Raw genomic sequence first — 12,675 nt, forward strand, 5'->3', positions numbered from 1 at the left:
TGTAAGACCTGCTAGTTTGATAGGCAATTAAGGGTATGTCGATAAAGCTAACACAAGCGTACAGAGCTCTGTCTCCTCCATTCTACCCAACAGAGTTAGCATTAGTTATAAACACAGCACAGGGAGCACAGCAACACAATATGGAGTGAACTGTTTTCTCCTACTTTAGAGCGATATACACACCACTGACCCTCTATCTGCAACGCTGAATCCCACATTACTATCCAGCTCTGGAGTGTTTTATAGTATTGATTCTTTAGCCTTGAGCGTGAGTAGGGTGTTTTACAGTAGTGGTCTGAAGTTTTCTGTTCTAGTAGCACCATTTACCAAAAAGGTAGCCTGTTATTGATGTGGCTGTGTGTTGTACGCTGTCTTAAAGAAACCACCACAGTGTAGAGCCGTTTTATTCCCAGTCAGCCTTTCCATTCTGTGAAATTCAATAAAACATCTAAGTTTGCTCACAGTTGGAATACAGTAGGTGTGTTTCAAAGCAAAAGTAATGGGCCTGGATACTATCAAAGTGTATGCTAACGATAGCCGCTCTGTCCTGCTCTATTGGATTCAGTAAACTCTACACTCCAGCAACCTGTCATCCGAGGTAGCGTTACATTTGCAAAACACATCGATTAGTTTTCACCTTTAAAGCTTTTTTCTTTGTAACGTTAAAAGTAAAAAATACTGTTTGAAAATACAATAAAGCATAAATCCAACCTCTGTCTGTCTGTCAAACTATGTAAGATGAACAACGACACAGGGTTTTGTTGAATGAATGAAGTCAGAGTCTGATGTTACGTTTTTCCTTATCATACTTATAGATCTAACTAACTCTACGCTGCGATACAACAACAATGCAGTTACTTATTTCCACGTCTTCTACATGGGTCATCAACTGCTGAGGATCCTGACTCTTTGCCTGGACCTCAGTGTTTTGGCACAATTTTATGCAGCTGTGTAGCCACCAAGTACATATTTAAGATCCTTTTACAGCATACTCGCTTTAAAACGAGTCAGCTGGAAACAAAAGTGACAATTGTCATTTTAGTGAACTTTGGAGACCATGGTGAAAAATGAGATTACCCAGGGGGAGCATGTAGAGGATGAGCAGGAGAGACCTTTGGACAGAGGTTCAAATCAATCATTAAGATCATTGTTAATCTATTTAAAAAAGCAGTTATTTCTAGAATTACTGCAAATGTAGAAATATGGAGTTAATTGCAAATGGTAAATTGACAGTTGTTACCAAATGTTAACAGGAGTTTGTCCTGGAGGAGGTTTTGTGACCTCTAAAGTTACAGGGAGTGAAAGGTCAGGTTCAAATCTCTGTTTAGCTGGCTGACATACCTACCTTTCCCTATTAATTTTGTTGAACATTTTTCTCTGAGGTTTTCCTTATTATTCACCTCATATTAAACCTTTGATGTGTAAAGAAAATGATAATCGCCTTGCCCTTTGTAACTTGGTTCAACTGGCTACTCAAAAAGTTTCAATTTAAATGCACCACCATGCTGGATTGAAATCATTATTAATGAGCTTAAGTGCTTGACTAGCCTCATTAATCCTTAGTTCAAGTACAAATCTGACATCTCCACATGCATATTAAATGGAAACTGCATATTTGTATTCATCTAAATGAAGAAATAGATGTTGCAAAAAAAGATTACATTGACACACAATTATCAGATGTGCACACACTTTCAGGTCATCTCAACTTGCTTTTCTCAGCTTCCTCAGTGCAGAACACTCGATACAGTATAAGGTTGTCTTAAAATAGGGCTTTGAAATAGCTTCTGGTTCAGAAGACCTTATATAAGAGAGAACCGATACAATAGGCCATCAGCTACTATGTTCTTTCCAACTATTTGAAAAGGAAACACAAAATGCACACACAAGTTTCTCATTCTAGCCCTTACTGATAATCCGTTTTGTCTTCTTTTGTGTGTGTGGAAAAGGTTTTACTAAACGCTTTTGTTATTTGTTGTTGTTTTCCAGTTCTGGTATTGATGTATGATTAGACAGTTCTTATCTGGCTTATTTATAATTTTGCAGCATAACAAAGCATAACAGTGATTACTTGTTAACTAGGGCATCGCAGTAAGTCCCAAATCTCTCATCTTTCTGAGAGATATGAAATCATTCAAACATTTAACTTTTTTCCAGCTTTCAAAAATACTTTAGTAAGGAACACATTTAATACATCCTAAATGGAGATTTTAAATCAAAGTTCAACATTTTATCCTATTTAATGTCAGTGACTCACTTAGTATGTGAAACTTCGTACCCACATTTTGGTGCTGCTTTTGTTTATAGAACAATTTGCATCTAACATGGTGTATATAAACACCATGAAATACACCACAAACTGTCTACCTTTATTGAATACATCCACATGGTACCATAAAGACCAAAAACCTATATGTTATAATTTTCTTGTGGCTGCTACTTACCCTCAATTAAGAATCAAGTACGTTTTTAGCAAGAAGTGCATTTCATGTTGGACATACAGTGGGTACGGAAAGTATTCAGACCCCTTTAAATTTTTCACTCTTTGTTTCATTGCAGCCATTTTCCAGAAATCAAAAAAGTTCATTTTATTTCTCAGTAATGCACACTCAGCACCCCATCTTGACAGAAAAAAACAGAAATGTAGAAATTTTTGCAAATTTATTAAAAAAGTCCAGCTGTGTTTGATTATACTGATTGGACTTGATTAGGAAAGCCACACACCTGTCTATATAAGACCTTACAGCTCACAGTGCATGTCAGAGCAAATGACAATCATGAGGTCAAAGGAACTGCCTGAAGAGCTCAGAGACAGAATTGTGGCAAGGCACAGATCTGGCCAAGGTTACAAAAAAATTTCTGCTGCACTTAAGGTTCCTAAGAGCACAGTGGCCTCCATAATCCTCAAATGGAAGACGTTTGGGACGACCAGAACCCTTCCTAGAGCTGGCCGTCCGGCCAAACTGAGCTATCGGGGGAGAAGAGCCTTGGTGAGAGAGGTAAAGAAGAACCCAAAGGTCACTGTGGCTGAGCTCCAGAGATGCAGTCGGGAGATGGGAGAAAGTTGTAGTAAGTCAACCATCACTGTAGCAATCCACCAGTCGGGGCTTTATGGCAGAGTGGCCCGACGGAAGCCTCTCCTCAGTGCAAGACACATGAAAGCCCGCATGGAGTTTGCTAAAAAACACCTGAAGGACTCCAAGATGGTGATAAATAAGATCCTCTGGTCTGATGAGACCAAGATAGAACTTTTTGGCCTTAATTCTAAGCGGTCTGTGTGGAGAAAACCAGGCACTGCTCATCACCTGTCCAATACAGTCTCAACAGTGAAGCATGGTGGTGGCAGCATCATGCTGTGGGGGTGTTTTTCAGCTGCAGGGACAGGACGACTGGTTGCAATCGAGGGAAAGATGAATGCGGCCAAGTGCAGGGATATCCTGGATGAAAACCTTTTCCAGAGTGCTCTGGACATCAGACTGGGCCGAAGGTTTACCTTCCAACAAGACAATGACCCTAAGCACACCGCTAAAATAACGAAGGAGTGGCTTCACAACAACTCCGTGGCTGTTCTTGAATGGCCCAGCCAGAGCCCTGACTTAAACCCAATTGAGCATCTCTGGAGAGACCTGAAAATGGCTGTCCACCAACGTTTACTATCCAACCTGACAGAACTGGAGAGGATCTGCAAGGAGGAATGGCAGAGGATACCCAAATCCAGATGTGAAAAACTTGTTGCATCTTTCCCAAAACGACTCATGGCTGTATTAGATCAAAAGGGTGCTTCTACTAAATACTGAGCAAAGGGTCTGAATACTTATGACCATGTGATATTTCAGTATTTCTTTTTTAATAAATTTGCAAAAATTTCCTCATTTCTGTTTTTTTCTGTCAAGATGGGGTGCTGAGTGTACATTACTGAGAAATAAAATGAACTTTTTTGATTTTTGGAAAATGGCTGCAATGAAACAAAGAGTGAAAAATTTAAAGGGGTCTGAATACTTTCCGTACCCACTGTATAGACTGAACAAAAAGTATAAATGCAACACAGATTTGTGAACAATATTTGAGAGAAATGGGCCTTTTGTGTACATAGAGAAAGTCTTAGATCTTTAAGTTCAGCTCATGATGAATGGGGGCAAAAACTAAAGTTTTATCTATCTATCATTTGTTTTCCAAAATTCTACTTTTCAGTAGTAAAAATACATCATATACTGTAGCTATGTATAATATCAAATATCTTGTACAGGTAAGTGTATAGGCTTTGGTTCACTTAGCACCGATATGATGCTTCTCATACATATCTTTATGCAACTATTTTGGTATTGTGTATATCTTTTGTGTTCCAAAAAGTCACATTTTCAGTAGTAAAAATACATCAGTTGTATTAATCGAGCTTAAACCACCTCATGGGCAAATATTTTACATCTCCAACTTAACTATGTTTTACATACTTAATGTAATGTACATATTTCCACAAAAGCCTAGTTTGTATGGGAAAGTTAAAAACTAAAAAAAGAAAGTCATGGTTACCTATGACTCGCTGCCCATCAAACATGGAACATCTGTGCTAAGTGAACCAAAGACTTTCCCGTACAAGATATTTGATATTATACATAGCTACAGTATATGCTGCTTCTCATACATATCTTTATGCAACTATTTTGGTATTGTGTATATTTGGGATTTTGTGAATTTTTGTGATAGATATTTTATATTTCCACTCTTTATATTTGCACTCTTTTCTACTGCTCAGGCCTTAAGATCCTCTGATATGGATTCCTTCCCAGGTAAAAAGAAAATACACACAGCAAAGAGACATGTAACCTTTTGCATCTCTCGAAAAATCAAGCTTGCACAGTTAACCTTGCCATTTCCCATAATAGTCTGCGACACCCTGTCTGACCTGAGTGTGCGCTACAGTAGCTATTGCAATGAAACACACATCAGCATAATGGGTGTTTTACGCTCAAAAAATAAAAGCATGCCTGCTGGTTAAACTGCATTTAGACCAAACAGAAAATAAAGTTGTTTGATGCTGGCCAGGGCCAAACAAAGAGCCAGTCACCCTATTGTTATTGTGCTTCATCATCATAATAATTGGCTGTGAATTAGAAATAACTCACTGTTATCACATTGTCATTAATCTCAATAGGAGGGTTAGTTAATAAACAACGATGTAAACCAGGTGCGGCCAAACTTTCTTGATTGTGGGCCATTTACAGAAGAATATGAGCATTTACTTGCTGTCTTCTGTCTTTATAATTCCGCCATGTTTAATTACATGAGGTAAATGTTTATCGATTAGCAGTCCATCATTGTAGGTCAAGTATTTGTTCAAAATGCCAGCTCCTCTAGTGTTCAAACTAACAAGTGCAGTAATAGGGCTTGCAAGTGACATTTAGTATGGGCAATGTATTTACAGTGCAATAAGAAATTAGCTGAAGTTGTTTTCTAGTTTATTAAAAAATTCACCACTGACCATTTAAAATCAAGCATTGGGCTGCAGTTGGCCCATGGGCCTTGGTTTGACCACCCCTAATGCAAACCATCATCGGTGTGAGGTATGGCAGCAGTAGATTTATGGTTATTTTGTGGTTTATTCGGCCCTCCTGACTTATTTATTGAGTCTGTGATTGACAGCCTCACATCTCACACTTGAAAACTCTAAATGATATTTTAACAAAACGGGTTCCCTTAATTTTTTTAATTGGGGTAGTGTAGTTTTATTTACTTTGCTGCTTTGACATAAATATACACGTATTTCCTCTTTCTGTCATCCAAAAATGATCTGTGTCAGAGACTGGTGGCAAACAGATCTCTGGCCCTCAGAGCAGCCATGTGTCCATATAGGACATGGTAGACATCCAAATGACAAACCATCTGCAGTTCTGCAGTCATCTAAGGACACCTTTTAAATAATATATAATACTACTTAATACACGTTGACATGGTCACTGTTACTTTTATGGCATTTCTGTTGTCAACTACATTTTAGTCATTGCAATGAGAACAGGGATGGCCTTTACAACTGCCAGGCGGTATAACAATTGCTTGTCACAGGTACCCAACTTTCAGACTAGTCAGTTGTTTATGTGCATTTGTGACTTTTTAAGATTGTTTCGTCAAGCATGATGTGATTTCATTCGGCAAATAATATGAAACCCATTTTAACACGTCACTGGGCGTCTCTTGGAGCAGCCGACAGTCAGCAGGGGGACAAACCTTAACCTGCAGGCTGAGGTGTCCTTGAGCAAGACACTAAATTTGTACTAGCTCCAGTAGGGCATGCAGCTCTGACCTTCCTGTGCAGCGGGCTGAGTGTAAAGAGAGTCACCCCATGGGGCTCAGTGTCACACATAGGAATAAGAATCTATTTTACTGGCAAAGAAAGTTTTCACATATAAGGAATTTGACAGTCTGTGCCGAAGTTGAAAATATGCCTAACACAAAGAAAAACAATTAGTTCAATATGTCTATGAAGATTCTCAGTCATCCAGGTCATAGTTATCCAATGAAGGTTAAAATCAAGGGCAACTGGACTAACGAACCAGCGGTATCGATGACCCTGGCCAACGACCCCACTGAGGTTAAATAGCTGAGTTTCCCTGCCAGTCAGTCAGAACTGAAGAAGTCCTTTGGATGAGGGACGAAACGGCTTCCAGTATCTTCAACCAAGTCCAGTTGCCCTTGACTTTAACCTTCGTTGGATAATTAGTTCAATAAAGAAAAGCAGACAGTAGCATAAGATGAAACATATAAAAGATGTTATTGCAAAAGTTTCATGAAACATTTGAAATCACACTCTTTGAGGTGTAGCATGTAAAGACATGAATTCTCTAAAATGACCATTTATTTCCCACTCACTGTAATTCGCTTCTTGACTCTTGACCTCACACCAGAAAATTTGCTTGTGAAAAAGACATAAAGACGCCTGTTTGTAAATGTCAGGTCAGCTGCATAGAGACAGCTAACTGATGCAAAACTGAGTGCTGTTCCACCTGTTTATTCTGGAGTGTGTTTAAGAAGTTTTCCAATGTAAGAAATTAGACAATGACAGGAAACATCCACATATACCACAGTCTTAATCGTACACTGATTGTGTTTGCCTGGATCTTTTTCGTGTCCTCAGTGACATTTAACTGGACTCTTATGAGGAGGGACATAAATTTGTTATAGAGGGAAGCTGTGATATCAAGTGACATTGTTAAGTACCCACCGCTTTATAAAACATTTTGAACAAGTTGTTTCAGGCAGTCTGCTCTATTTGTCTGATGTAGCCAAAAGTGTCTGCAGTCTCCCATTTTTGTTGTCTGTTGAGAGGTTTGATGATTTTTCTGACAGTTTTACTGTACATTATGGCATGAGACAGTCAGTAGATACAGCAATGCTTTGCAGTAAAATAAAATAATGGAATTAATGAAAGATAGACTACTCTGCATTGGCCATTTTAGTTTTCGTATGAAAACTTATTTGTGCAGACTCCAGACTTTATCAGGTTCAGCCCAGTTGTAGTCTGTGATGTCAGCAGGCTAATGTTTGCCATGTAACCTTTAGCGTGTTAACATTAAGCTCAGCTAGAGGTATCTTGTCAATAAATGGAGTATTGAACTGTAAAGGACCACGAACCTCTGTATGACTCCAAATCAACTTTATTCATTATTTGCATCAATGTAGGTTTTCCGGTTATACTTCAGATGCTCTCTGTTTGATTGGATATGTTGACTGCACTGTACATACAGTACTTACCTTATTAATTGTGTAAATTTTTTCCCCCCAGTAAGAATAAAATGTTAACTCATGACATCAATCTGTCGTTCTCTTGTTTCTTACAGGTTAGGATTCCCCATGATGATAATGACGTGTATGATCGGCATGTGCTACCTGCTGGCCACCCACATCGGACTAGGATGGAACATGTAGTCTACAACTGCTGCACAGAGCCAAAGAGACTGTGTGTGTGTGTGTGTGTGTGTGTGTGTGTGTAACCTGATTTACTGATTAGATTACAGGCACTGTATGAAGCACAGCAGCCATATTTTGGAAAATGTCTTTGACTAAAAGTGCAGACCAGCAGGGACCAGAATTACAGGAGCTTTGACCAAAAATATGAATCTGGTCACCCTGTTGAGTTTTACCAACTTTGTCAAAAACTTGAACCTTTTGTCCTCAGCAAAGAGTCAATCCAAGGGAAGGAAATGTGTCTTTACTGGAAGAAAAATGGTCCCACTCCATAATGCTGTACATGGTGCTACTGCCTCAATGGGTACAACTGGTGTAGGTGATTCCAGCTATGGCCCCTGATGTCAGACTGTTCATTCTTTTGGAAATATGTGGTTTGTTTACAAAAAGCAACAACTCACTTTTGTAGCAATGTTTTACACTGATTTGATTTTAGAAACCTTTAGGACACTGATCAATTTGTTTTTCAAACATTTCACCCACAGTTACCAAACTTATGTTATGATATTTTAAAGGAACCACAATACCCACTGAAAGGGATTTTATAACGGTTATGTCTAATATTTTTGTCAGCAGCCCAAATCTCAATGCCTTGTGAATGAATCAAATACAGCAGCGATAAAATTGGAGAATAGCTGAATGATGAAATAAAACAAATATAGACTAGTGTTATCTAAACAATGTATACGATCTATTGTACTGTGTACACAATGATCTCATGTAAAGTCAGTGATTTAGTTCAGTTAACCGTATTTAATCGTGTGAAACCATCACCTGTATTTATTGTACAGCCCGACAACCTGAACATGATTTATCCTGAATGGTTCAGACTTTCAGAGCACTCAGACAACATGAACAATAAAGGTTGTGATGTTTCTGCTTTTCATTTGACTCAGTTTGAGTTTGTTGACATTATGAATATTTGTTACCACTTTCTAATAAGGTAGCACTTCTTAAAGGATAGGTTCACATCTTTTCAAGCCTTAGTTCAATGCTCACATGCGAATAAGTACATTTAAAGTGGTTGGTACATTTATAATAATGTATCAAATGCAATGACAACTGATAGAGATTAATCACCTGAACCTGCAGCTCCCGTCGGCTCATTATTTAGCTGTCCGGCTGCAACCTTACTGTTTTGGATCACTCTCATGGCTCTCATTGTGTCATTTTTGGCTGCAGTAGGCAGCTGTTTTTGTTAACTAAATCTCTAAAAATCCATTGTGCACTACATGTTCAGCACAAAAAAGAAGGCAGACACAGTTAGCGACTAGTGGAGAATTTAGCAGCTAAAGAACCGGACATTTCCCTCAAGAACTGGTAGAGACCTAGTGCTAAAAGACAGTCAATATTGGAATAAAATTAATCTGGTGGACACAACCATGACTCCAAATGAATGATGATGTTGCAAGTTCACCATATCAACTTAAAAAGTTGTGAATGAGGTCATCACCTTGATGTCAGTAGGTGCCTTCGAGATGACTGCGGCTGACTTTCACCGACTTGATAGTCTAAGTGAGCTGCAGGCGACTGCAGTGCAGGAAAAATGCCACTAGACTAGGCAAGAGTGTGGTTCCAACTTTGTGCAGCCAGGGAAAAGCAACTGCGACCACGGGACTTGGCGTCTGCTGCTGCCTCGCTCCCACAAGGTTTTAATATCACGTGACATAGTGACGTTTTGCAATGTTGGCGAAAGTCGGACACAATTTCTAACCAGCATGCCTTATTTTAAGTCAAGAATGCATCATGTTAAGTCAGCGCTGCGCAGCACCGCATGAAGTCAAACTTTTATTTATATACTTTATTGTTGTTATTGTTGTGTTCACAACTTGTTTCTGCTGCCCCCCCTAAAAAGTTATTGCTGGTTTAAAGATTTACATCAAAATCACATTAGGCTGAGACTTATTCATGGCCAGTATGGACCAGGGGAACAATTAAAGTGACCAGTAAATCTTTTAATATAAAAAAGATGAGCCTATCTTTATAATAATCAAGTCATAAATACATGAAATAATGAATGTTAAAGTTTTTAACTTCCCAATAAACCATACTAATAAATAATAAAGTCATCAGCAAAAGTTAATAAATCAACTGTAGTTGTAATTGTTATTGTCATTTCTATAGTAAATTTATATTATACATAAAATTCCTGGACTCGCTGGAAGAAGAGGGTTTGTATCTCAGTCAGACCTTCATATAGGTACAGTACGTGCCTAGCAAATAACAATTTATTTTGAGGAAGAGCAAGAGAAAGGATAACGAGATAGTAAATAAATGGTGTGGTACCAGTATTTTACATAATCGTTTACCCCCCTGGGTGTTATTTTGGCTTCTACCCCTTGTGATAAGAGAAAAATTTGCTGCTAGCCAGCCTGTACTTTGCCGACAGTATCATAATGCTCTGTCCAGCTACACTTTCCCATTCGAGCCTTGGGAGTTCTCAACATCTTGACACTGTTGAAAATCACTCAATGTAAATTAGAGGATGCGTACGTCAGTGGATACTCAACAAAATAAATTACGACACAATGAAGTAACTCTCATTGATGGTACAGCATCTGCAGCAACAGAGTGGGTTTCTCCTTTCACGTGAAAAGCTTTCTGGTACTTCACAGTGTTTCCCAGGCCATAGCCACAGCTCTACTCTTACTGTGTTTACTGGCAGTGACTGAGAGTAAAACTGACTTTGGTGTTCCCTATAATGAGTCAGGCTCCAAGCCACCTAAAACCCAAGTACACAGATCGATGTATGTAGCTCCGGTGAGACTTTTGCTTCACATTAAAACACTACTCCCAGGGGATCATGACAGCCTGAAGTGTGGAACACCCCTGTTTGTTACAGTCACTGGGAATCTGTTTGTGTTGTCCACTTTGTTGCCATTACAAAACCGTGCTCTGGATCACAGCATTAATTAGCAGCTAATTAATTAAAGGCACTTCCTCCCTTGGAGAACTCTACACCGTTATACATCATTAATGCATTTAATGTGTTGCAGGAGTTGGAGTAACTTATGGCTGGAGGCTCAAACTCTCATTGTTGTTCTTCTGCAGTAAAATGATTGCAACTCAGATATGTTAAAAAACAACCACATTTGGAATATATAGGTTTGACATCTTTCCCACTACCCAAAGAATTCAAATTACACTTTTGACTAATTGCTGATTGTCTAGAATGTATTTTACTTTTCACATTGTTTATGTTTTGATTGCAGTCATTCCATCTCACGTCATTTTTATGCTTTCATATTATACAAAATGAATCTTTCCAAAATGAACAATCATGACTGTATATTCACCATTAATGCAAATCACGGGCTTGAACTGCTTGCTATTTCATCTTCTGGTGGCATCCAGGTCTCCTCATTCTACTTGGACTACCCGTTGGGGTTAGCTCGTCCGCTGGCTTTTCAATAACTATTTGTGTATCTTTCACTGGAGGCTCAGCAATGTCAGCACAGCTACATGTATTGGATGATAATGAAATGGTTAGTGAGCCGGACCGAATATTATAAATGAGATTGTTGCGACACTTTATAATAGTTAGACCACAGTAAGTAACGTTTGTGTAGTGAATGAGTCTTCCACTGTGTTGTCCTGCGCTGTTGCATTATTATGTAGGTCACGTAAGTTACAGCGACGGTGAAGAAGCTGTGTACCGGAGTATTGCTAAAACGATAATAATTCGAAATTGAACATTACAAAGCAAACAGCGGTGGATGCATGTCAACCTATCTGGCTGCCCCTCTGCCTTGCATTACTACATGTTAGCATAAACAAATCACTCCACATTGCTTTGTAACGTTACATCATTTCTTGCAGTCGATTCAAGCCTTTCTGATGTTGACTGTGTTTTCACCCAAAGTCGATCTGATTCTTGTTTGGCCTGATGGGCTTCAGCACATAAAACTGTATTGTTGTTGTTGTTTTTTTTTTCTTACGTGGAGTTTGTTACGTTGAGTCTGTGTTGTGCTGGGAGCTGGCCGTTTTAGCGGACTTCATCTTGGGAGGCATGGGGATGTCCGCACAGAGCCCCCAGGTTATACACAGAAAGTATAACACTTGCTTCAGGCATACTGGCCGTCAGAGGTAACAGAAAAACCCGGAAAGTGGATTCTTTTTGTGTGAGGTTGTTATTAAAGTTGTTAATTTCATTAAAAAAAAGATGCATATAGCCATATTTTAAAAAATGAAACCAGATATTAATTACACATTTTTCAAAGATTTACGTCTTCAGCAGGAAGCAGGGCTGTCAGGGTGGGGAAATCAGACAGTATTAAGACACGGACTAGCACGTTGTTGGTGGATTTATTGATCAGATAAGAAAAGGATAACACCAGCCTTATCTTTTAAAGGTCTAGTGTGTAATAATTCTGAGGGTGTATTGATATAAATGCAATATAAGATCCATAACTATGTTTTCAGTGGTGTATAAAGACCTTACATAATGAACCATTATGTTTTTATTACCTTAGAATGAGTCATTTATATCTACATAACTGCGGGCACCCCCTCCTATGGAGGTCGCTGTATTTTGTAGTCATGTTTCTACCGTAGCTGACAACGGACAAACAGCGCTACTGAGAACATTTTGTCATCACGGCGTTCTTCTTCTGCTTGTGTAATTCCGGTAGTGTAGACGCCCATCACTACATTGAATACATACAAAGAAGAAGAAGAGGGACTAATAATAAGTAATATACAGTCTCCGAGTAGTCT

At 38.8% G+C, this 12,675-nt stretch overlaps 1 protein-coding gene across 1 annotated transcript in view; it reads left to right on the plus strand.

Moving 5' to 3' along the window:
- Nucleotides 1-8,843, plus strand: part of oca2 (oculocutaneous albinism II) — a 54,544-nt gene extending 45,701 nt beyond the window's left edge. Inside the window, 1 exon segment of the mRNA XM_038716640.1 lies at nucleotides 7,833-8,843. Within this exon segment, the coding sequence (XP_038572568.1) occupies nucleotides 7,833-7,920 (88 nt within the window). The 3' untranslated portion in view covers nucleotides 7,921-8,843.
- Nucleotides 8,844-12,675: the final 3,832 nt, after the last annotated feature.

The sequence above is a fragment of the Micropterus salmoides genome, unplaced genomic scaffold (assembly GCF_014851395.1).
Source record: "Micropterus salmoides isolate LMB-PRFRI ecotype aquatic unplaced genomic scaffold, ASM1485139v1 Ms_hic_scaffold_13, whole genome shotgun sequence".
In the NCBI taxonomy this organism is placed as follows: domain Eukaryota; kingdom Metazoa; phylum Chordata; class Actinopteri; order Centrarchiformes; family Centrarchidae; genus Micropterus; species Micropterus salmoides.